This window comes from Sciurus carolinensis, chromosome 6 (assembly GCF_902686445.1).
Source record: "Sciurus carolinensis chromosome 6, mSciCar1.2, whole genome shotgun sequence".
Taxonomy (NCBI): domain Eukaryota; kingdom Metazoa; phylum Chordata; class Mammalia; order Rodentia; family Sciuridae; genus Sciurus; species Sciurus carolinensis.
Genome location: NC_062218.1, coordinates 706,525 through 731,114, shown reverse-complemented (window position 1 = coordinate 731,114; position 24,590 = coordinate 706,525). Strand labels below are relative to the sequence as shown.

Below are 24,590 nucleotides of genomic sequence, written 5' to 3'. Positions count from 1 at the left end.
TGGGCCTGCACCTTGGGCCAGCCGGCGCCCCCCGCTTCCCTTAGGAGCGAGAGAGCCAAGCACTGCAGCTCCTGCAACAAGTGTGTCGCCGGCTTCGACCACCATTGCAAGTGGCTCAACAACTGCGTGGGGAGCAGGAACTACGGGTGAGGCTGCCGGGGGCCGGCATGGGCACGCGGGCGGGGGCCGGCGTGGGCGTGTGGAGCTCAGTGCCTGGGTCTCCTGCTTCTGAAACGTGTTTGATGGAGTGTCCTGGACAGGCTGGGTCAGCTCATGCCATAGGCCATTTGCTGGAGACCCATCACGGCTAGTGAGGGAGCAGCCTTCCCAGGCTGCAGCCAGGCTGCTGAGCCCCCTGGACCTGCTTTCCTGGGCCTGCCCACCTCTCCACACCAAGGAGTCAACCCCAGGAGCAGTGGCCAGACCCTGGAGCATGCAAATGCGCATCCAGGTGCCAGATGAGGTGTCCCTGGGTCACTGGATAGAGGATCTGTGGCACTCTCCATCCCCTGTGCTGGACCCAGGGTGGCATCCGCTCTGTGGGCCATGAAGGTCACCGGGAAGAAACAGGGGCCCTGCCACCCTGGACTAATTAGGGGAGCAGGCTCCAGGCCAGCATGGCCTTGTGGGCAGGACACCGGCTGCAGTGGAGCCGCGGGTTCAGCTCTGTGCTTTCGCTGTCCTGCAAGGCACCAGGGGGCAAGTACGTGAGGCCCAGAGGAGGGCCGCGAGGCCCTGCCGCAGCAGTGAGGGGCTGCGTGGCCGGACGGGTCTGGGAGCTGACCTGCGTCCTCAGGAGGCTGCCTCCCACTGACGCGGGCCTGGGCTGCACCCCTGGTGCCTGGGCAGCCTGGTACACAGGTGCAGCTTCTCAGCCTGCCAGAGGCCTTGGGTGACCATGGGGGCAGTGAGGGCATGGCCTGCACCCGGGCCTGGGAGCCTCTGCTCTTCAGAAGCTCAAGGGCACGTGGACAAGAGACTAGGGAGGCACCGGGCCCCGTGCTGGCAAAGCTGCTCCATCCCTCTGTCCACTGGAGGCCAGGAAAGCAGGAGAGCGGTGGCACTAGGGTGTCACCTGGCCCCCGAGGAGGACAAGCCCAGGCAGGGCTCTGGGAGATGATCGCCCACCCCAGCAGTGAGCGGAGCCAACGCACCGGCCCAGGGAACAGCAGGTAGAGGACGAGCCGGGGCAGCCAGGGCCATGAGGCCAGGAAGGGACAGGGGACGGCGCCTGCAGACGGGTCGTGGGGAGTACGGACGCGCTCTGGAGGGCAACAGCTCTACTGTCCATGGGACCCACTCTCTTGCTGGACGGGGAGCTGAGTCCCATCCAGGCAATGGGATGGACACGGAGGCTCCGGCAGAGGGTGTGGGGCGTGGGACGTGACCAGTGTCACCATCAGCCAGTGACATTGACCTGCAGGCGTGAATTGGTGCGAAGGGCGTGGGGCGGGTGGACAGAGGGTGCCTGCAGATCTGGTGGGTCCTGCGCTGCCATGTGAGCCCTGCCCGCACCTCCCTCAGGTTCTTCTTTGCCTCAGTGGCCTCGGCCCTGGGTGGACTGCTCTGCCTGATGGTCCTCTTGCTGTACATAGTCGTCCAGCACTTCATCAGCCCCGACAAGCTCCGCACGGACCCCCTGTACAAAGGTAGGCGCCCCGTCTTGGGGCCACCTGGGGCTCCCCAGCCCCATGGGCCGAGCTCACAGCCCGCTCTCCAGCCTGCTTCTGGAAGTCTTCTGTCCCAGGGGTGCCTCCATCTTACCTTGGGCCTGAAGGATGTTCCTGCCAGGCTCTCCCTGGTCAAGGCAGCAGCCCAGTGTCCACCCTCCAGCCAGCTGTGTCCCTGTGCCCAGGAGGCAGGCATGCTGCCCTGAGGTTGAGCTTCCAAGCAGCGGTGGGTGAGTGGGGTGCACCCGGCCCCCCAGCACCTCATGGTCTGTCCTGAGCCCCCAGACAAGCTGGACTCTGACACAGGGGGCAGAGCCTCGGGCGCCCCTCTTGCAGAGAGCAGGAAGTGGCCGGGAGGCGGAGCTGCAGGCCCCAGGGCAGCGCGTGGCCCTCCTACTGAGTGGGTTTGGCTGCCCAGGCTGGGCCCAGAAGTCTGCCCTGAGGAAGAGGAGATGTGCAGACCAAAGGTGGCCTCTGATGCGCGTCCCCCTCCTGACCCAGGGCCGAGACAAGACAGCGTCCTTGCGTGTGCAGGGACAGCTTTGCAGAATGACCAGGGTCTGTGCATGAGGAGCTTGCCTCGTGCCCAGGTTGGCCCACCCAGGGACAGGTGCTGGGGAGACAGAAGAGAAGACAGACACGGGCCCCGTCAGGCAGACCTGGCGGCAGGGCTGGAGCAAGTGGCCACTAGCCCAGGGACACCAGAGCCTCAGAGCGGGAAGAACAGGCCCTGCCAGGAGCCTGACTCCAGACTTGCTTCCAAAGTGTGAGGGAGCAGTGCCGGCCACCACGGTGTCACCAGCTCATGGTCATTGTCACAGTAGCCCAGCACACTGACCAGGAGCACTGTGGGGGGCCAGAGCACCGCTGGCCCCTCTGCCCCAGGTGTCAGAGGCAACGCCAGTTCCGTGGCAGGAGAGGGTGAAATCTGCTTGTTGCTGGTTCCGAAACATTCCTGGAGACGCGCTGGAGCAGCTTCCAGGAGTGAGCCTCCAGGTGCACGGAAGGCCCTGGCCCCTGGGTCCCCACATCCCCCAGGACTTCTGAAAGCTGTTTCCCCTGGCGGCCAACCCCACAGACCCAGAGTCACCACGATGCTCTCTTCCTGTGACAGAGGTCCCCCCAGACCACATGGATCATCCTTGCTCCCGTGGGGCACAAGGGGGCCATGAGGGGCCCTGTGGGGCAGTGCCATGGCACCTCCACACGGCCCCTTGCCTGGGGCTGAGGCGACTTCTTGACTCGTTGCTCCGGAAGGCTCCGTGGGGCTTGGCCTCCCACAGGATGGACTTCATCACAACAGTGCCAGACACAGGGCTGGCATGGCGGGTCCAGCCCAGCCCACCAGGCAGCGAGTGGCTTTCCCCACCAGATGGCACACTGAGCTGTCTAGGAAGAGTCCAGCACTGTTCTAGAACTTGCCATGAACGAAGGTCACTGCGGGCACCCCAGCCGGCCTGCCTCTGCCCACAGGCCTCGAGGACTCTCTGACACTTAAGTTTAGAAGCAGTGTGGTTCTGAGCGTTGGCAGCCCTTGGGCACAGAAGGCCCTACCTGGGAAATGCCCCCTGGAGACTGACCAGGGACAGAGGGGCCAGGACCTATGGGAAGGGCAGGTGGTAGGTAGACAGGCTGCGGCCTCCTCTCTGAGCCTCACCCTGCAGACCCCTACAGGGGCCTCCAGGGGCAGGCCGCAGCCTGGGTGGGCCTACCTGGATTGGGCAGGCGGCGGGTCAGCCCTGCCGGCTGCAGGTGCCTCCTTTGTCCCCACAGATGTCAGGTCTTCCAGCACGTGGCTGCTGTTCCTCCCGCTGTGGCCTGTGCCTGTGAAGACCCCCGTGGTCTTCCTCATCCTGACGGTGGTGCTGCTGCTGGGCTCCACCAGCCTGGTCCTGCTTGGGCACCTGCTTGTGTTCCACTTGTACCTGAGTACGTACCGCCCGCCCCGCCCCTCGCCTCCCCTGACCCGCGGTGGGCAGAGCATTAGGCAGCCCTGCCTGGAAGGAGGGGGGCAGGGGAGGCTCGGCAGGCCTGGCCGGGAGCTGCCCTCTGGAGAGGCCTGCAGGAGACACAGCGGCTTCAAGACAAGGTCAGGATGTGTGGAGACGAGGGCCAGGACATCTGCAAGAGGAGCACAAGAGGAGAGGGTGGGGAGAACAGCCCCAGGCAGAAGCCAGGACAAGGAGAAGCCCGGGAGGGACAGTCCCCTGCCCCGGCACAGCTGAAGGAGCCTGGAGCCGCAGAGCGGGCCACTGTGCACATGCCCACACTCCGTCCAGCGGCCACCAGAAGCCGCCTGCCCCAGCTCACACCCCTGCAGGGGTGGCCCGTCGCAGAGCCTCCTGTTCTCTGGGCAGTAACAGACGGGCGGAGGTGTTGGCAGGTGCCACAGGGAGGGCGCGTGGGGCCCCTCTGACGGATGCCTGCTCCAAGGAGGGGCCAGAGCAGGGCCTGGGCCTCACCTGGACCATGTTGCGCCTGCAGCCTGCCCATGCCTGGCAGAGGGGAGACACCCCGGGTGGCCTAGCGTCCCCACCCAGGAGAATGCTGGTTTCGGCTCACCCAGGTGTGGGCACTGCTGTCTTGCCTACGGTGTTGACCTCTGACCACATCTTGTGGGGGCCACAGGTGCATTCAGAGCTTTAACTGGGCACAGCCAGGTCAGCGCTGTGGATAGAGGGCCTGTGCTCAGGAAGAGAGTGACCCTCAGCCCAGCTGGAGTGGGCAGGTCCATCCCAGGGATGGTGCCTCATTTTCTACATGGAGCCCCGGGAGGGGCCTCGCCACCTCCGCACCATGAGCTCTGGAGAAAGTGCAGTCCCTCGGCCGCCCTGGAACTTAGGCTGCCTGTGCTCAGGAGTGGTTTCTAAGGCGCTCCTCTAGGTGGTCTGGAGCACCTCACGTTTCAGTCCTCAGGCCCGCTGGCTCTGCAGTCTTTCCTGGAGTCTGCCCCCTCCAGGATTCGCCCAGTCCTGACCACACCGCTCACTCCAGACCCAAATCAGGGCCCGCAGCAGGAGCTGCATGCAGAGTTCACACGGGCCTGAGGTTGTGTCCACGTGTGCAGGACAGCAGGCCCCAGATGTCCAGTGGAAGATGCTGAGTGCTGTGGCTATTCCAAGCTTTGTGACAGGTGTTCATCCCCCACTGTGAGGGTGAGTGAGGCCCACTGTGTGCCAGCACCAGGGGCACTGCCGTGGAGGAGGCGCGGGGTCACCTGTGCCATGGTGAGAAGGCCAGAGCCCAGGAGACACAGACTGTGTGGATGGGACCACCTGAGGTGGGCCTGCCTGGTGGGCATCAGGCCACCTTTGGCAGGCAGTGAGGGTCAGGGTGATGGGCCCAGCCTGGTGGGCACCGTAGGACGCTGACTTCTGCTTGTCATGGGACAGAAGGCCGCTGCAAGGGAGCAGGACCCTGGGAACATGATGGACTCTGTGACCCACCAAGGGCCAGCACGCTGTGTGAGGACACAGCCAGGGGTCTGCAGAGCAGTGTGCTCCCTTCCCATGGAACCAGAGAGATTCAGAGGCCCAGGCCCCGCGCACCAGCCCACAGGAAGCGGCCTAGGCACAACACCCTTCTCTCTGCTGCATCTCAACATGTCCAGGAGGCCAAACAGGCTCTGGGGACAAGAAAGCCCCTGGGGCGGGTGCCAGGCTGAGGAGGACTCTACAGCACGGGCTCAGTAGCTCCCATTCTCCTCCTGGACCTCAAGGCCTCACGAGGACCTCCAGGGCCTGGGTGTGCAGCCCTGGGTACCTCCATGCCAAGGGAGTGGCCGCTAATCCCCAGGAACGCCCGTCCCCAGGGGTTCCCGAGTGAGCACATTCACCGGCTCGTCCCAACAGAGCTGGCCTTTGCAGTGCCGGGCGCTGACCTGCCTCTCCTATATCACGCATGGTGCCTGCCCTCCCAGATTCAGAGCCCACAGGCCTCCATCTGCTGGACAAGGCCAGGATGCGTCACCTGCCTCAAGCCCAGCAGAGGCCTCAGTGCGGGCTGGGTCTGTCCTCCGCCAGACCTGAGTCTTCCACCATGGTCTGTGAACACGGGCTGTCAGGAAGGCCCGACGGGGCCCAGACCTGGGTTCCCAACCCCGTGACCCCCGCCTCATGTCCGCCTGGGCCCAGGCTGTCAGGAAGGCCAAGCACATGGGCAGGGCCCGCAGCCTGAGGGCCCGGAACTACCAGACAGCAGGCTGCAGGAGCTGGTCCCTGCCCAGGTTCTTCCGACTGACCGCCTTGGTGCTGGACCCTCCTCCTGACAGTACTCAGGTCACCAGGCCTGGCCAGGGCCTGGGAAAGCCCCCCGGGAAGGAACACCCGGGGCGTCCCAGCGTGGGGCTGGGGGCCGAGGCTGGAGAGCACTGCCGGGCTGCCTGGCCCCGGCTGGTGTGGAGAGCTGTGGCAAAGAGCCACAGGGGCTCCTCCATCCAGGACTGACCAGGACTTGCCTTCCTGCTATCCACCCCAGAAACCTGACCCTGGTATTCAACTGTGCTACAGAGATGTGGTTGTGGCCAGGACAACTCTGCTGGTCACCTGCTCTGGACCCAGAAGCCTGCACATGGCTATGTGTGAGAATGGCCATAGCTGGGGGCTCCTGTTTCCAGGGCTGACCAGGCTGGTTCCTCTGCCCACAATGTGGCTGCGGTGCTCCTGCACCGTCACATGGTAGTGTGGCTTCACCAGAGCAAGCCATCAGGAAGGCAGGACAGAGGCCCGTGCCTGCCCGGGGCCCTGCAGGCCCAGCCCCCATCCAGGGGCCGGCTCAAGGTGGGAGCACAGGAGGCAGGGGGCCCTGGGCTCCAGCAGGAAGCAGGCAGGCAAAGCTCAGTGCCCAGGGAGTGGGCAGAAGCCCAAGTGGCCACGTGGAGGCTCCATGAAGGCCGTGGTGTCCCAGGCAAACAAGGGGGAGAACACATCGAGGAGGCCAAGGGCAGGTCCACAGGCTGCCGAGCTGACCGCTGGCACCCGGACGTGCTGGAGGACACACAGGACGCTCATCTGCCTCACAGGGCTCTGCCTTGGGTCCTCGGGGGGGCTCGATACGCTCTGCCCCACCCCAGCCACCAGATGGAAACGCTCACGGGGAGCTCAGCGGCCAGCCGTGGCCCTGGGACGCGTGCTGTGCAGTCAGGTCTGGAGGGCGTGTGTGCAGCCCGGGAGCAGCAGCGAGCCGGGTCAGACACTCCGCCTGTGGCCCAGGTCCGAGGCCAGGGAGGCGCCGAGAGCAGGTGGAACGGGAGGAGTGTCCTGCAGCACCTTGCAGGCAGAGGCCCCGGGGCCTGAGCCGCAGGCAGGGTCCGAGTGTGGCCTTGCGCCATCCCAGAGGCCACACAGCCCTGAGCGCCTGCGCCCGTTGGCGTCAGGGGAGAACAGGCTAGGCTTCGAGGAGGCGCAGGCTGAGGCTGCGGAGCCCGGGCCCACGTCGCCCTCCTCTGGTAGCGCCCTGCAGCTTTCCCTCAGCGCCGGATGACAGCCAGGGTCTCGGGGGGCAGACCCAGCGAGCTCGCGCCTGCACCTGCTGCAAGCAGCCTACCCAGCCAGCCCTCCTGCCAGTGGGCTTGGCACTGCCCAGCCCCTCAGAGTGGGGACCTCCTGCACTGCCCTCGGGCTGCCACCGGGCTCACAGGAGGTTCCGGAAGGGCGCCGCAAGCTGCAGGCAGTTCCTCGCTGACATCCCACAAAATGCCGGACGGGGTGGGGGTGGGGGCCGGCCTGGGGCGGCAGAGCCCCTGCCGGCCGGGCCCTCCAGCCAGCCACGCCCCTGCTGGCCACCTGGGCTGCTCCCAGGCAGGGTGGGTGCCCGTGGCTGGAGGCTCTGTGGGGCGGAGAGGCACTGCTGCCGGTGACTCTGCCCTCCCCTTGCAGTGGCCAAGCACTTGAGCACATTCGAGTACATGATGCAGGCTCGCTTCCAGCAGAAACAAGCGCCCACCAGGCGGGAAGGGCTGCCTCTGCCCACGGAGAAGGGGCGTCCACAGGTAGGCCTGCCCAGCGGCACCCTCGCCCAGGGCTGGGTGAGACCAAGTTTGCTGTGCAGCAGGGACCTGGTGGCCATGCTGCTCTGCCCCACCACCCTGGGGCTCCGTGGCGAGTGCAGAGTAGTGGTGTGGGAGGGTGTGTTATGTGTTACTATGGTGTGGCATGTAACATGCGTGTGCATGCAACGTGTGCTGTGTATCATGGTCTGTGCTGTGTACCATGGCGTGTGGTGCACGTGGACTACGGTGTGTGTTGTGCAGCATGGCGGGTGGTGTGCAGCACAGCACGTGTGCTGTGCCCCATGTGGAGGAGCAACTGTGTCTCTGCTTCACCTAACAAGCCAGTGGGCTGACTGGTTTTCACCTGCCTCTGCTCCTCATGGGGCTCAGCTGCCAGGGGTCCCTGGTGGTGGCTGAGCAGGTGGAGCCGGGGCTCCTGAAGGGTCAGCCACACAGAGCCTTCAGAGAGGCCCAGCAGCACCTGCACAGCCTTGCACACTGGGATGAAGTGCTGTGCACCCTGGGAACACAGCCTGGCTCAACATCTGAAAACCAGCGACTGCAGCCAGAGGTACCGACGGAGCGAAGGGCGGAGGCTGTGATCACGTTGGGCAGCACAGAGACCAGGCTGGGTGCGCCGAGCTCCTCCTGTTAAGGGTCCTTTAGAGACCTCCACAGCCTGGGAGTACAGCGAAGACCGCCTGAGCAAGACACATGATCCCCGAGACCAGCACGGGCGTCCGATGAAGTCCCAGCCACAGCCACGGGGAAATGGGCATGCAGAGCCCAGGGGCACCCTTTCCTCAGGCAACATGGAGCCAAACACACATGTTCTGGTAGAGATGACCGCATAGCTCACCAGGGACACAGGCGTGTGGCAGGCACGGCACCCTTGTCCCCACCTGCCAGCAGTGAGAAACCTGAGCTGTTTTAAAATAATTCCACGCACCACATGATCAGAGAGTCCTGGTGCGTGTTCACTGCTGGGAGCTGCTGGACTGAGCACAGGGACACAGCCTGTTAGACTGAAGCTGAGCCGTGTCACCTCAGTGATCCACAACCTCACCTTCTCCCCATGAACCTGGCTGCCAGGGCCTTGGTGGAATAGTGACTGGTCCCACCATGTGTGTGGAAGTTGAGGACCTGGCCACAGGCAGCCGGGACAACATGACCCTCACAGGAAGACAGACAGAACACAAAGGATGGAGGACCCTGCCCAACCTCTCACTCCCTGTCTGCTGACTCTTACAAGGGAGGTGAAGGGGAGAAGGGGTGAGTTTGCCAAGCAGTCCTGGAACAACCGGCAGACCTGTGGTCATGAACACCTAGTTCTTCATGCCTACACAGAACCTACTCCAGAACAGTCACGCCTACCCCACAGCCAAGCTGGACACTCCTAGAAGAAAATGTGAGATTGTCTCTGACGTGAGTCCAGCAAAACTTCCATCGATGTAACATCAAAGTCCAAGTTCACTGAGAAAAAGTGACAAATTGGACTTAATAAAACTTAAAATACTTGATCTCAAGGGCTCCCTTAGAGAAAATGAAATACAAGACATGCACAAAGTGTTTCCATAGCACACGTTGTATCCAGGATTCACTAAGAACTACGCAGCTCAACTATGAGAAGAAAGATCCAGATTATACAATGGGCTAAAGAGCAGAGCAAGTTCCTCACCCAGTGAAGACAGATGAGCATGGAAAGCAGTCTGAAGTCACTCAGAGGTGGGAACAGAACCTCACGCCACAGAGAGGCCACGCCAGCGGGCAGGCTGGAAGTCGGCATGGCCAGCGGAGGCCGGGGAGTGGTACACCACAAGGAAGCAGCTGGCATTGTTCACGAAACACACCAAGACCGCAGCACATGGTGGCACACACTCAGGACGGCACACCAAGACTGCGAGTTCAAGGACAGCCTGGGCAAAACAGCAAGATCTGGAAAAAGAAAAAGGTTCCATGAAAACCTGTCCCAGGCCAGCTCCACACACCAGCGTCCACCCAAAGAAAACGCAAACGTGGGCACGATAACCTGTTTAGGAAGGTGCCCTCCTGAAGTGCAGTCCTTCCCAAGGTCTGCTGCCACACACCAGGAAGTGCGCACCTGACGGCTAGGCAGAGACGACCTGCCCAGGCACTCGCTCACCCACGCCCGCTTTGCCCTCACAGGAAAAGGAGAGCGCCACCAGCTCCTCCACCACTGCCCTGGGGTAAGTCTGAGCTTCCTCAGGTGGGTGCTCATATCAGAGGAGGGACCTGCTGCAGAGTGGACAGAGCGCCACAAGAGGGGAGGAAGTGAGGGCAGGTGAGAGGGAGCTGCACAGAACACTGTGCCAAGGAGGACCCTGCAGCCACCTGTGGACTGTGGACACACACCTGCTCACTCACACTGTGACACCACAGGTCCCCTGCAGCCACCTGTGGACTGTGGACACACACCTGCTCACTCACACTGTGACACCACAGGTTCCCTGCAGCCACCTGTGGACTGTGGACACACACCTGCTCACTCACACTGTGACACCACAGGTCCCCTGCAGCCACCTGTGGACTGTGGACACACACCTGCTCACTCACACTGTGACACCACAGGTCCCCTGCAGCCACCTGTGGACTGTGGACACACACCTGCTCACTCACACTGTGACACCACAGGTCCCCTGAAGCCACCTGTAGACTATGGACACACATGGTCACTCACACTGTGACACCCAGGTCCCTTGCAGCCACCTGTATTCCTTGGGAAGGACACAGACACATCTGCTTACTAACAAGATGACATCTCTGGTCCTCCTGTAGTCTACCTTTAGACTGTTTTATGGACACAGAAACAGCATCTCAGTACTGCTCTAACACCTCTGGCCCTCCTGCAATTTATTCCTCTTTGGGCCTTCTTTTGCTTCTTCCTGGTTAATATCCTGAAGGTGTATAGCTCTGCAGGCTCATTTCCTCGGTACAATATGGTGTTCTGCTGCCTTTCTTCACTTCCTCCCATCTGATGTCTTACCTGAAGCAATATACACCTTCCTGTCTAGCACGGTGTATTCACAGGGCTCCACGTGCTCTCTAAAGCAAGCATCTTCCCCTCGGGGCTATGCTTTTCTGTCTCGGTCCTCTCTGGGTCCTCCCTTAATGTCTTATGAACAGTGTCTTTGGGCTTTATCTGCCACGGTTCTCAGCTCTTCCAGCATCTATCCTTTACCCAATTCCAAAGCTGTTCCCACATTCCCAGGTGGTTGTTAGAGCAGTTCCCACCTGCCCACTTCCTCTTATCAAAATGTTTTACATTGCTAGGTATGTGGTATAAAGTCCCACCCACTGGGTAACTTTAAACAGTAGATACTTACTGTCTTAACATTCTGGAGACCAAAAGCTCAAAATCAAGTCTTCATCAGGGATTGTTCCTTCTGAGGCTCTGAGGGAGGATCAGCCCCTGCCCCTTAGTGGCTCCTGGAGGACCGTCTTCTCATGCTGTTTTCTCTCTACACATGTATGTATTTCTTCATGCTATCTTCTCTCTACATGTATGCCTCTGTGTCAAATTGACCCTTTCAAAGGCCACCAGTCATAATGGATTTGTGCCAACCCTAATGACCTCATTTCATCTTGATACCTTTGTTCAAACCATCTCCAAATAATGTCACATTTGGGATACTGGGGGTTACTCTCCAACACACCATTTCAGAGAAGGCACAATCAGCCCATAACAGCAAGTATGTCATCTGCTCCTGGCTTCCTGATGTCTTCCCCTTAGGACACAAGTATGTATTATGTTTATAATTTTAAAAAGCTATGTTAAAATATTTTTCATATGTTTAAAACATTTAAGTGTTTGGATATGGCATTCCTAACCTGTAACAACATTAAATAATTTTCATCTAGAACTAGTTAATAAAATTTTAAATAATTTATTCAAATCCTCACAGAGAAGCAAATGCACATGTGCGCGTGCGCGTGCGCACACACGGACACACACACACACACACACATACACACACACCCCTTACAGCCCTCTCATCTCTCAGCTGTGGTCCCCTCTGACCCTCCCTCAGGCCCTCCCCCAGCTCACTGCAGGGAACCCTAGCTGCTGAGCAGGCGGGGAGCACGGGCTCTGGTCCCTGCAGGGAAGCGCCTTGCACAGAGAGCCCTGTCTCTGCTCTGCAGCCCCCTCCAGCCACTGCCGTGCTGGCCGTAGCTCATGGTGGGATTCTGCCACAACCAGAGAAGGTTCTTCTGCTGAGGGTGGAGTCATGGCCTTGCCAGGGAGGGGGACCAAGGGGCAGCAGTCCAGAGACAGGGACAGAGAGGGCGGCCATGTGAGGGAGGGTGTCCTCTCTTGCCCGGCAGAGGGAGAGCTGCACAGCAGGTTCTGTGAGCTGCTCCAGGACCTTCTGGAGGCCCCAAGGCCAGAGTGATGGAAACATCCCAGCGTCTCAGGTCTCCCCACCATGAGTCAGAGCACCCAGCTGGGTTCCTTCCTCCCACCCAGTTGTCCTGGATCACAAGATGACATTTACATGGGGAAGGCCGGGGGACTCAGGGCCTCGTTCCTAACTGTCTCCACAACACACACTCGTGAATCCATCAGACACAGTAGTACTATATAGGATGCAAGTGTCCCCACCTCCCTGCCTGGACGGCATCGCTGAGCACCCTCTCAGCAGCTGATACCTCCACATGTTTTCTTCTTATGCATATGTAACACATACAGTCACTCACACTGAGAGATTAAATTATACAAATACATTCATCTGTATCTTTCTTTTTTGTTTCCTGCAAAATATAACACAGACAACTTTCACAAGTTACCTATGGACAAAATTCCTTGACATTGGGAACATCATAAACTTCCATGGAATGGATATGTTATGATTCAATCACCCATTCTCTTCTGATGTACACTGAGATGATGGCCATGCTTGGCGTTTGAGAAGAGAGTTTGTAGAGACATCTTTGTGTCTAGGTTGTCAGGGCTGGTGTCTTGATTTCAGTAGGATATCTAAAAGTCAAGTGCATTTTGATTTTTGTGGTGCTGTGAACAAGACCTAGAGCCTTGCGCCCAAGCACTCTGCCATGGATGGTCCAGTCCAGGCTTGTGCATTCTCAATCTCCGCAGGGTCCTTCTGATTACTTTCTAAAAAGGTCAAAGCATTTCATAAATCCAGCCGCTGCTTCACACTTCTCAGCACAAATATCAAAAACATTGTTTTATCCACATGAAAAGAACTGTATTGTGTGTGTTTCTCTTACTGTGTAATGTATATCTTTTTACTTGTTTTGATCATTGTGCAGTATTTTAAAATGTGAATTAGGTTTTAAAATATTTTGCCTATTTTAGTGAGACATTTGTGTACTTCTCATCAATTCTTAGATGTCAAGGCATGTGAAGCATATGAATTCTAATTTTGTAGCTTAAAATATGTTTCTTCCAGAATAAACTTTTAATATATATATTAAAAAAATTTTTTTTGAGACAGGGTCTCCCTATGTTGCCTAGGGTGGCCTCAAACTCTTTGGCTGAATTGATCCTTCTACCTCAGCTTAAGTGCTGGAACTACAGGCACATGCCACCGTCCCTGGCCAGTCTTTCATTTAAAAAATGTGTTCCTGGTGTCTTTTGCAACATAGGGATAACAACCTTTTCTGGAGCTACATCTGTTAAAATTTCCTTTGGTCTTCTTTAAAGCCTTTCTTACTTTAAGGTTACATAAAATGTCCCCCATACTCTGCTAATATTGTTTATGAAACGTATTATTTCTTTGTATTTTCACTTTAAACTCATTTTAAATTTGCTTTAGTATGCAATGAGATAGGAGCAAAGTTATTTTATCCCTGCCGAATAACTCTTGGTCACTACCTAATTTGTTAACTGATACATGTTCACCACCAAATTAAATGCAGCGCGCGGTGCCCGCACTTCCCACCAGCACTGGGCTCGGCCTGGGTGCGCTCTCCCTCTCGTTTCCATCGGTCACTTTTCACCGCCTGCTGCACAGACCTCACTCCGAGGTTTCCCCACTTTTAAAGATGTCTCAACACGCTTTCCTTTCCCGTGAGAAGCTTGAGGCACTTTCCCAGAGCCACGAACCGAGAGTGGCGATAATCGCCCTCGCTTTGCACAGACCAGGTGACTCCCCGCCTCGCGTTTCCGAACTCGGCGGAGTCCCCGGAAGTGAGTATCCCTCTGCGAGAACCCCCGGAAGTACCACCCACATCCTCCCGGCACGCACCGGAAGTCCCATTCTTTTCCGGAACTCCAGGTCGCGCTGCGCAGTAAGGGGCCGCGGAGACCCGTCGGGCTCGTGGGGAGGCGCTCATCCCGGCGTAGCCTGGGGTCACCTTGGGATTGTCTCCTGGGCTGAGGCGCCTGTAGGTCCTTGGCTTCGTTCAGCAGCGCAGTGTGAAGAGGCGGCCTCCCCGGAGCCCAGCCACGTCCCTTCGGCTGGTTTCCTTAGCAGAGGGCAGTGCCGTCCAGTGGGCCCTAACCGTCTGGTTTCCTTAGCAGAGGGCAGTGCCGTCCAGTGGGCCCTAACCGTCTGGTTTCCTTAGCAGAGGGCAGTGCCGTCCAGTGCGCCCTAACCGTCTGGTTTCCTTAGCAGAGGGCAGTTCGGTCCAGTTGGCCCTAACCGTCTGGTTTCCTTAGCAGAGGGCAGTGCCGTCCAGTGGGCCCTAACCGTCTGGTTTCCTTAGCAGAGGGCAGTGCCGTCCAGTGGGCCCTAACCGTCTGGTTTCCTTAGCAGAGGGCAGTGTGACAGGTTGACATATTTGATGCTATGGAAATGTTATAGGCCAGGCTTTATAGCCAGTGACTAAATAGACTCCATGTCATGTAGGAAATACTTCTCCCATGGGAACACCCCGCTTCTGTACCCATCACCAGTTGCTTATCATGACATGTTTGGCAACACAAAATGGCAATTCTTATATAAAGAATCTTTTTGATTCCTATTTTTCCTAAACAAGATGAACCATGTTAACAGTGATGTCAACAGTGATTGTTTAGATGTTAGTAACCATTCTTCAATTTGTACATAAGTAAGGTCATTTTGACCCACTTCCCCCTTCTGCTAATGATTTTAGATCTCATGTTGTTAGTTTGTAGTTGTAAATCTTAGCAACAGACAGTTATGATTGATGTACTGACTTACGCTCTAAAAAGCCCTACAACCTATGGTTGGGGCTGTTCTCCCAAAAGCCATTTTTGCGCCTTTGTGTGAGACAGTCAGTTGGCTGGCTAATAAAGTCTCAAATTTGGACTTCTCAGTGGTGATCAGTCTGTTCTTAAGTTGCTCCCCATGACAGAAGTACTGTCGGGTGGATCCTAATCATTTTGATCCTGGGTTCCAAATGCATCTGTAGCACTTTAAGTAGAATCTAAGAGCATTTTTGCTTCCATGTTTGGCAGAAATGACAGAAGATTGTTGTTATAACCATTGCAAACTTCCAACTTAATTTTCTTCATGACTGCCAAATCAATGGATATTTATTACAGAAATGTTGAAAATAGAAAATTCCCAAATGAAAAAAAAAAATAACTTGGAGCCCACTGCCACAAGAAGCTATTGCTGCAATTTTGATTGGTATTTTCAAGTCTTCCATTCTCATAATTTTTCTGTGCAATAAATGAATTCTTTTATAAAATAATAACCATAATATACAGTGCCTTGGTTGTTTACTATTTATACTTCATGTATTCTGTAATTTATTCTGTTCAAAAAGCAAGATGTTAATGGGTTTAAAATATTTCATCTTTGTTGAAATTTTTTTCATGTTCAATATGGGCTTTGTGTCTCCAACAGGAAATCATCTAAAATTTATAAAAGCATTAATGATGCATAAACTGTGACATAAATGTCATGGCTTCTCTTGATGTGGTGGACAGCCACACCTGCAGGAGCACATCACAGCCTCAAGTCCTAGACATGACATTATGCAAGTGACAACTGTGAGTGTCTGTGGACTATGAGGCTGTTGGCCACAGGCAGTGCTCAGGGAAAACCTCAGGTCAGGCTTTTTAAGTGTGACTTTCTAGTGGAAGTTGGATTATTCGGTGGGAGTATTCCTTCCCATCGCTTTGTCTGTTATGAAATATTACATGGAATGGATGTGTAGAATTTGACCAGATCAGAGGGAAATGTAAACAAGGAGTTGATGATATTTATTTAGAGGCTTCTTTTCTAATTTTGAACACTTCCCAGTCAGCTGCTGTCCATTATGTGGTTTGAATTGGTTTTCCATTGCTGCAAAATGAATAACCAAAAACTTGATGGCATAAGGTGACATTCATTATCTCAAAGTGTGCATGGGTCAGAAATCACAATGAGTGCAGCTGGGTCACTTAGTCTACATCTCACAAGACGTTGATAGATTGCCAGAATTTCATTCCATATTGGAGGTTGTGGGGCAGCTTCTACTTCTTTTTTGTTGTTGTTCTAATTTTGTTTTCTTTCTCCTTTTTTAAAATTTGGTTCTAATTAGTTATACATGACAATGCATTTTGACACATCATACATAAATGGAACATAACTTCTCTTTCTTCTGGTTGTACGTGATACAGTTACACAGGTCTTGTAATCATGTATGTACATAGGGTAAAAATGTCTGTTTCACTCTACAGTCCTTCCTACCCCCATTCCTACCCTTCCCATTCCTTTTCTCCCCTCTGCCTAATCCAAAGTACCTCTACTCTTCCATAGTGCCCCTACATTGTGAATTAGCATCTGCATATCAGAGAAAATATTCAGTGTTTGGTTTTCTGGGGTTGGCTTATTTCACTTAGCATGATATGCTCCAGCTCCATCCATTTACCTGCAAATGCCATAATGTGTTTCTTTTTAAGACTGAGTAATATTCCATTGTATATATACACCACATTTTCTTTATCCATTCATCTGTTGAAGGGAACCTAGGTTGGTTCCATAGTTTGACTATTGTGAATTAAGCTACTATAAACATTGATGTGGCTGCATCACTGTAGTATGTTGATTTTAAGTTCTTTGGTTATAAACCAAAGAATGGGATAGCTGGGTCAAATGGTGGTTCATCTGTAATGGTTAATTTGAATTGTCAACTTGATTGGATTAAGAGATGCTGATGATTAAGAGTTTTCTGGGTGTGTCCCTGAGGACATGTCTAGGAATGATTGGAATGTGGGATAGGAACTGAAGTGGAGCCCCTCCCTAAGCCTGGGAAGCACTGCCCAATAGGATGGAATAGAAGTTGGAAGAACAGGAAAGCAGATGCAGATGTAAGCTCGGCTCTTCCTGAACAGGTTCTTGATCTCTGCTTCAATCATCTGAGGATATCAGACTCTCATTTCTTCACTCCTCCAAAGTGGACTCTGCCAGTGATTCTCCAGGTACTTTACAGAAGCCTTGGTCTCAGTCTAGGGTAGCACTGTTGATCCCTCTTGTTCTGGGGCTTCCTCCTCTTGGACTGCACAGCTACTTGTTCTTCCAGCGTTCCAGCCTACATACAACCACTGTAGACTATCCAGCTTCTGGTTGTGTAAGCCAATCAAATAAATTTCCTTTTTATAATCATACTTTCTGCTGATTCTGTTCCTCTAGAGAACCCTAATACACATTCCAAGTTTTCTGAAGAATCTCCATACTGCTTTCCATAATGGCTGCCCCAATTTGCAGTCCCAACAGCAATGTAGGAGTGAACCTTTCTCCCCACATCCTCACCAACACTTATTCTTGCTTGTATTCTTGATAACTGCCATTCTGACTGGAGTGAGATGGAATCTCAGTGTAGTTTTGATTTGCATTTCTCTAATTGCTAGTGATGTTGAACATCTTTTCATGTATTTGTTGATTGATTGTATTTCTAATTCTGTGAAGTGTCTGTTCAGTTCCTTTGCCCATTTATTGATTGGGTTATTTTTTTTTTTTGGTGTTGAGTTTTTTGAGTTCTTTACATATCCTGGAGATTAATGCTCTATCTGAGGGGCATGTGGTAGATTTTCTCCCTTTCTGTAGACTCTCTTTTCATGTAATTGTTTCCTTTGCTGAGAAGAATGTTTGAATTTTTGAAGAAAGTTTGAAAGTTTTTACTTTGAATACATCCCATTTATTGATTTTTGATTTAACTTCTTGTGCTTTAGAGGTCTTGTTAAGGAAGTCAGATCCTAAGCTGACATGGTGGAGATTTGGGCCTACTTCTTCTATTAGGTGCAGAGTCTCTGTTCTAGTGCCTAAGTATTTGATCTACTTTGAGTTGAGTTTTGTGCAGGGTTAGAGATCTGGGTTTAACTTCATTTCATTACATATGTATTTCTGGTTTCCCCAGCACCACTTGTTGAAGAGGCTATCTTTTCTCCAATGAATGTTTTTGGTACCTTTGTCTAGTGTGAGATACCTGTGTTTATGTGGGTTTGTCTCTGTGTCTTCTATTCTATAGCAGTGGTCTACATGTCTGTTTTGGTGCCAATACCATGCTGTTTTTGTTACTATGGCTCTGTGTTATAATTTAAGGTCTGGTATTGTGATGTCTCCTGCTTCATTTTTCTTACTAAGGATTGCTTTAGCTATTCTGGGTCTCTAATTTTTCCAAATGAATTTCATGATTGCCTTTTCTATTTCTATGAAGAATGTCATTGGGATTTTAAAAAGAATTGCATTAGATCTGTATAACGCTTTTGGTAGTATGGTCATTTTCTAAATATAGAATCATGCCATCTGGAAATAGTGATAGTTTGAGTTTTTCTTTTCCTATTTGTATCCCTTTAATATCTTTCATATAACCCTGATACCAAAACCAGACAAACACACATCAAGGAAAGAAAACTTCAGACCAATATCCCTGATGAACATAGATACACAAATTCTCAATAAAATTCTGGCTAGATTGTGGAACAACCTAGATGCCTTCCAGCAGGTGAATGGATAAAGAAACTGTGGTATATATAAACAATGGAATATTATTCAGACATACAGAAGAATAAAATTATGGAATTTGCAGATAAATGGATGGAATTGGAGAATATCATGCTAAGTGAAATAAGCCAATCCCAAAAAACCAAAGGTCAAATGTTTTCCCTGATAAGTGGATGATGACATATAATGGGGTTAGCAGGGTGGGGGTTGAGAGAAGAGTGGAGGAACTTTAGATTATGTGGAGGGAAATGAGAGGGAGGGGGATATGAAAAATGGTGGAATGAGACACACATCATTACCCTATGTACATGTATGATTACATGAATGGTATGAATCTACATCACGGACAACCATAGAAATGAAATGGTGTACCCCATTTTTGTACAGTGAATCAAAATGCAGTCTATAAAAAATTTTTAAAAAATAATTTTTTTAAATTCTGGCAAATTGCATACACAAACACACTAAAAAGATAGTGTACCACAATCAAGTTGGGTTTATCCCAGGGATGCAGGGTTGGTTCAACACACAGAAATCAGTAAATGTAACCCATCACATTGACAAAACACAGCACACCTTCACGTTCAAAACACTAGAAGAACTAGGGGTAGTGGGAACACACCTCAACATTGTAACAGCTATCTATGCTGACCAAATGGAGAAAACTGAACGCATGCCCTCTAAAAACAGGAACAAGACAGGGATGCCCTCCGTCACCACTTCCTTTAACACAGTCCTGGAAATGTAGCAAGAGCTTCTACTTGTTAACGCCTTGCAGGACACGGACAAGCCCGTTTTACCATGCTCCTCTCCTTGCCTCCTCGACCTTTAAGTCAGCAGTGGCAGACTGTGCCCACTCATCTTCTCAATCTCAAGTCTGTAAATATTCAAATTATCACGTGTGGCGTAACTGTTGACTCACAGTCCTAGGGACAGCACTTTCTACTACCCTGGTGGCTTAAGACAGCAGGAGCTTGTCTCACAGTCCTGGAGACCAGAAGTCTAGTGAGGCGTTGGTAGATCCGTGCTACCTCTGGAAGAGGGTCTGCATTTACCTCTCTGAGTGCCGGGTGGCTCCTGGGATTCCATGACTTTTGGAAGCGTCAGTGTAATCTCGGTCATCTGGCCTTCATTCCTATCTGTGTCCTCCCCGATTCTTGTAAGAACACCAGTCATTGGATGTAGGGTCCACCTTAATCTGAGTTTAATTTCATCTTAAGATCATCCTTAACAGGCGACTTCCCCAAGCACTCTATTTCTAAATCAGGTATACATATTTCATGCCACCCCACTGCCTATATTAAGGTCACTGATCAGTCATAACCTTAATTTCGTCTGTTAAGTCCTGTTGGTACATAATGTGACACATTCACAGGTGTGACACCATGGGCCAGGATTCGGGGAGGGGAGCTACATTCTGCCTGCCACATAGTTTATGTCTACTTCCCAACATACAAAGCATACACCTGTAATTTTAATCACATTTTTGATGGCCTATGTAGGAGGCACTGATCTTAGCAATGGAAATGTGAGTTACATAGACAAGTCCCATCAAGAAATAAATACCCAGTAATTACATCAGCTTGTGAAATGTGTTTTGAACACAAAGGAGTAACGGAGAAAATGTGCTGGGAGGTGGTCTGAGCGGGTATCTTAGAGTAGAGGCTCCTGTGGTGTAAAGAGGCATTCACCGTAAGACTCGGAGCAGCCAGTGCACGGGTCTCAACGAAGCGTCCCAGGATTCTACCAAGATGCTCAGAACAGGAGTGAGTGTTGGGATCCAGGGTCTGAATTGGGAAATGCTAAGGTTAAACCCTGAGGGCCCAGTGAGGACTTATGATGTCACTGAAAGTCCTTGAGCAGGAAGGGACGCCCCTGGGTTCATACTCTGGCACTGAGTGGCTAGTGGCTGCCAGTGGAGCACAGGCGGATGCTGGGGGGCCCCCAGGAGGACGCGCTGTGCAGAGATGGCCTGTGGCCCTTGGCCCTGCCCACCCACCGTGAACCTTCAGAGCACGCCAAGTCTCTGCCCACGCTGCTCCCTCTGTCTGACTGTCTCCCTCCCGTCTCCAGGTCAAAACTCACTGTGTGACCCCGAGGCTGACCTCACCTTTCCTACTGAGGCCATCTTGCCACAGCGCTCCTGGCCACCTCCTGCCTCTGCACTTCTGGTGACTCCCCTGTGCAGTAAGCACAGGCACACCTTGATCACCTCCAGGGGATGCTGGTTTCCGGTGCCGAGATGAGAGAGTCCACACCAGAGCTTAAGGTCACTGCAGCCTCCAAGGGTCAGTCATGGTCTGCCTCCCCAGTGCTAATGTGTGTGTCCTTCCTGCCTCTTCCTCACAGAGACACGTGGTCCTGCCAACACCTGTGCACCCAGCTCTGTTCTACAAAGCTGCCATCCACCTGCAGAGGAGCTCATCACCAAAGGTGAGCTGACTGGCACAGAGTTTTGAACCTGGGGTCAGCACCCATGGAGGGTCAAGGCTGCCCTGGAGTGAGGCAAGGACAGTATTCTGATGGATTTGCGCTCTGGTGTTAGACAATTGTGTGAGTGTCTACATGTGTGAAACCGCATTACTGTGGAATGTGTGGTGTGTGCAAGTGTGCATGTGTGTGTGTGGTGTATAGTGTGTCTGTGTGGGGTGTACTATGGTATGTGTGTGGTCTGTGTGGTGTGTGTGGTGTATTATGGTGTATAGTGTGTAACATGGAGTGTAGTATGTAGTGTGTGTGGTGTGCAGCATGGCGTGTATGGTGTATAACATGGTGTAGGGTGTACACGTTATGGTGGGTGATGTGCAGCACGCATGTGGTATGTTACGGTATGTGGTGTGTAACATGGCCTGTGGTGAACATGTGTTATGGTGTGTGGTGTGCAGCGTGGTGTTTTGTGCCATGTGGTGGGTGGCATGCAGTGTGGTGTGTGTAGTGTGTAACATGGTGTGTGGTTATATGTATCATGGTGGGTAGTGTGCAGCATGGTGTGTGGTGCGTGGTGCATGTGTACTATGGCGTGTGGTGTGCAGCATGGCGTGTGGTGTGCAGTGTAGCGGGTGATAAGCAGCATGGCGTGTGGTGTGCAGCGTGGCGGGTGGTGTGCAGCGTGGTGGGTGGTAAGCAGCATGGTGGGTGGTGTGGCAGCGTGGTGTGTGCTGTGCCCCGTGTGGAGGAGCGACTGCGTCTCTACTTTACCTGACAAGCCAGCGGGCCGACTGGTTTTCACCTGCCTCTGCTCCTCATGGGGCTCAGCTGCCAGGGGTCCCTGGTGGTGGCTGAGCGGGTGGAGCCAGGGCTTCTGAAGGGTCCAGTGGCCTCACCACAGTGTTGGTGGGCTCAAGGGGCCATGGGGTGTGCAGAGGCGGGCAAGATGGGCCCAGCGGCAGTGACCCTGGGACAGAGGGTCCCTGGGTTGCTCTCCCTGCTGTTTCCTGAACGTCTAGTGGAAGCTCCGTGGTGTCCTGCTCCCCATGCTGGACTTGGCCATCAAGAGTGACCCTGGGCCACCCCGTGTCACAGCAGGTGGCCGGGGCCTGCCTGCCTTCCTGCCAACAGGGGCCCATGTTCCAGGTTGGAAGTCCCCGTCGACGCCGCTGTGCTGGTGAGACTCCCCAGCTCTGTCTCTGAGAAGTGTCCCCGTGCCACCCCGGCTTCTGCCCACCGTGACTCTGGTCTGAGGCAGGTAGCAGCCCCTCACAGCCTGGGCAGCCCCCAGCCACAGTCCTCATGGCTGCAGGTGCCAGGGAGGGGCAGTCCTCACGCTCCGCCAGCTCGCACACGCCAGGAGCGCACCCGCAGCAGAGGGGTACGGCAGGCCAGCGCCAGCCCTGCCACGCAGGCTGTGCCGGGCACACACGGCTTTCCCGGGATGCCAGCCAGGACGCTTCACGGGAGGAGGAGGGGTGCGGAGCGAGCAACAGTCCCCTGAGCCCGGAGTCCCATGCGGTCGCCCTCTGCTGAGAACGCAGCTCCGTGGGGAGCCCCCGCTTGGCTCCCAGGCACGGTCATCAGCAGGAGGTGGCCTGCAGCTGGGGGCGGCTCCTGCACAGGGAGCTGCACCAGGCTCCAGCGCCTTCCGGCCAGCACTGTAGCCCTGGACCTGCGTGTCCCTCATGCGTCCCTCCAGGCCTCAAGAGCCCTACTGCCTCAGTGGAATGGCCTCTCTGCGAGTCTCTCTGGTCATTAGGGAGGACCAAGTCCATCCAGGAGGACAGCCCATCCTGTGAGCTCACCCAGAGCCACTCTACCTGGGACCAGATGAGAGCTCAGTGCTGGGAGGCCAGGGCTGGTCTGCAGTGGAGACATGAGTGACCACGGCCAGTCCCAGCCATCTGCTGCTGTGGGGCCACCTGTCAGGAGGCCATCCAGTCTTGGAGAGGCAGCCAGAACCAGCACCTGGAGGACCAGCAGCTCGGCCCCAGGGGCGGGCTGCAGCTGGCGGCTTCGGCAGCCATGAGCCAGACCGAAGGCCTTCCTTTGAAGGGCCTGCTGCGTGGGGACACAGCTCCCCAGACAAGAGTGCGGCTGACGGTGGCCCAGGGTGGGAAGCCCCGTGCAGCGGGCAGGCGGCCCCCTCCTGCGGGGCTTGGCAGAGAGCGCCCCCGCTGTGTGGGCGGCAGCTCAGGCCCGCCTCTGCTGGCTGTGGCTGGTCACCTGGCTGTGCAGCTGACCAGGTGCTGCACAGTTGTATACGCTGCGTCCTGTGCAGGGCGCTCGCTGTCCTCCGGGCTCTGGAGGGGCATCATCTTTGTCCATATCAGGGTGAATTCCTGTTGGGACATAATAGGAAATAAAATGGTTTCATTCAACGTTTACAGCCAGTCGTGTAACTTACTGTGGTGGCTTCACTTAAAAATGTCCCTGAAATTTCTTCTCTTCTCCCCAACTGACATCTTGTCCTCCTGAGAACACGTGCAGCCATGCGTTAGCCTCATGTCCTTGGATGCCTTGAGTCTAGTTCAGAGTCAGGTCTCGCCCTCTCTCCTGGTTCCCGAGTCGAGGGAATGCTGAGGGAAGTGTCCACACCAGGAGGCGGCACGTCCAACGGGAGCCTTCCAAGTCACACAGCGGGACGTGGACCACGCAAAGGCTGCAAGAGCAAGCACACATTTAAACAACCTGATGTGTCTTTTCAAAACAGGGCAGAGTGCGGTGAGAGTCTGTGTGTCTCAGAGTAAGGGGCAGGACGGCCCACCCGCCACGCGAGGGTCGGACTCGCCTGCCGTGTGTCTCAGGGTAAGGGGCAGGACGGCCCACCCGCTACGCGAGGGTCGGACTCGCCCGCTGCTCCCTCTGTGCTTCCTCAGCACGCGGGGAACTCGTCTTTCACTTTAAAAAGTTGCTTTTGTGAGACATTTTTATATATTTTAAATATCTGTATATTGCTTCCCTGCTCTCTGATCTCAAGAAGTTTATTCTAGAGCCACTTATACAATTTAAAATAAAAATGTAATTTAAAACTAGAAGTTATTTACTTGAACCTCCCAGTCAAATACACACACACGCCCCTCACAGCGCTCTCATCTCTCAGCTGTGGTCCCCTCTGACCCTCCCTCAGGCCCTCCCCCAGCTCACTGCAGGGAACCCTAGCTGCTGAGCAGGCGGGGAGCACGGGCTCTGGTCCCTGCAGGGAAGCGCCTTGCACAGAGAGCCCTGTCTCTGCTCTGCAGCCCCCTCCAGCCACTGCCGTGCTGGCCGTAGCTCATGGTGGGATTCTGCCACAACCAGAGAAGGTTCTTCTGCTGAGGGTGGAGTCATGGCCTTGCCAGGGAGGGGGACCAAGGGGCAGCAGTCCAGAGACAGGGACAGAGAGGGCGGCCATGTGAGGGAGGGTGTCCTCTCTTGCCCGGCAGAGGGAGAGCTGCACAGCAGGTTCTGTGAGCTGCTCCAGGACCTTCTGGAGGCCCCAAGGCCAGAGTGATGGAAACATCCCAGCGTCTCAGGTCTCCCCACCATGAGTCAGAGCACCCAGCTGGGTTCCTTCCTCCCACCCAGTTGTCCTGGATCACAAGATGACATTTACATGGGGAAGGCCGGGGGACTCAGGGCCTC

The 24,590-nt window shown here is 54.4% G+C and overlaps 1 protein-coding gene across 9 annotated transcripts in view; it reads left to right on the top strand.

The window, feature by feature from the left end:
* Positions 1-22,888, top strand: part of LOC124987125 (palmitoyltransferase ZDHHC11-like) — a 34,267-nt gene extending 11,379 nt beyond the window's left edge. For 2 of the 9 annotated variants that reach the window (XM_047556115.1, XM_047556116.1), the window contains 4 exons: positions 45-146; positions 1,525-1,649; positions 3,444-3,599; positions 7,547-11,698. In XM_047556115.1, the coding sequence (XP_047412071.1) occupies positions 45-146; positions 1,525-1,649; positions 3,444-3,599; positions 7,547-8,076 (913 nt within the window). In that variant the 3' untranslated portion in view covers positions 8,077-11,698. Of the gene's footprint in view, positions 1-44; positions 147-1,524; positions 1,650-3,443; positions 4,033-7,546; positions 11,699-20,609; positions 20,806-20,885; positions 20,970-22,058 lie in introns of those variants that run through there. The other 7 variants (XR_007109144.1, XM_047556119.1, XM_047556117.1 and 4 more) reach the window with 7 other exon arrangements.
* Positions 22,889-24,590: the final 1,702 nt, after the last annotated feature.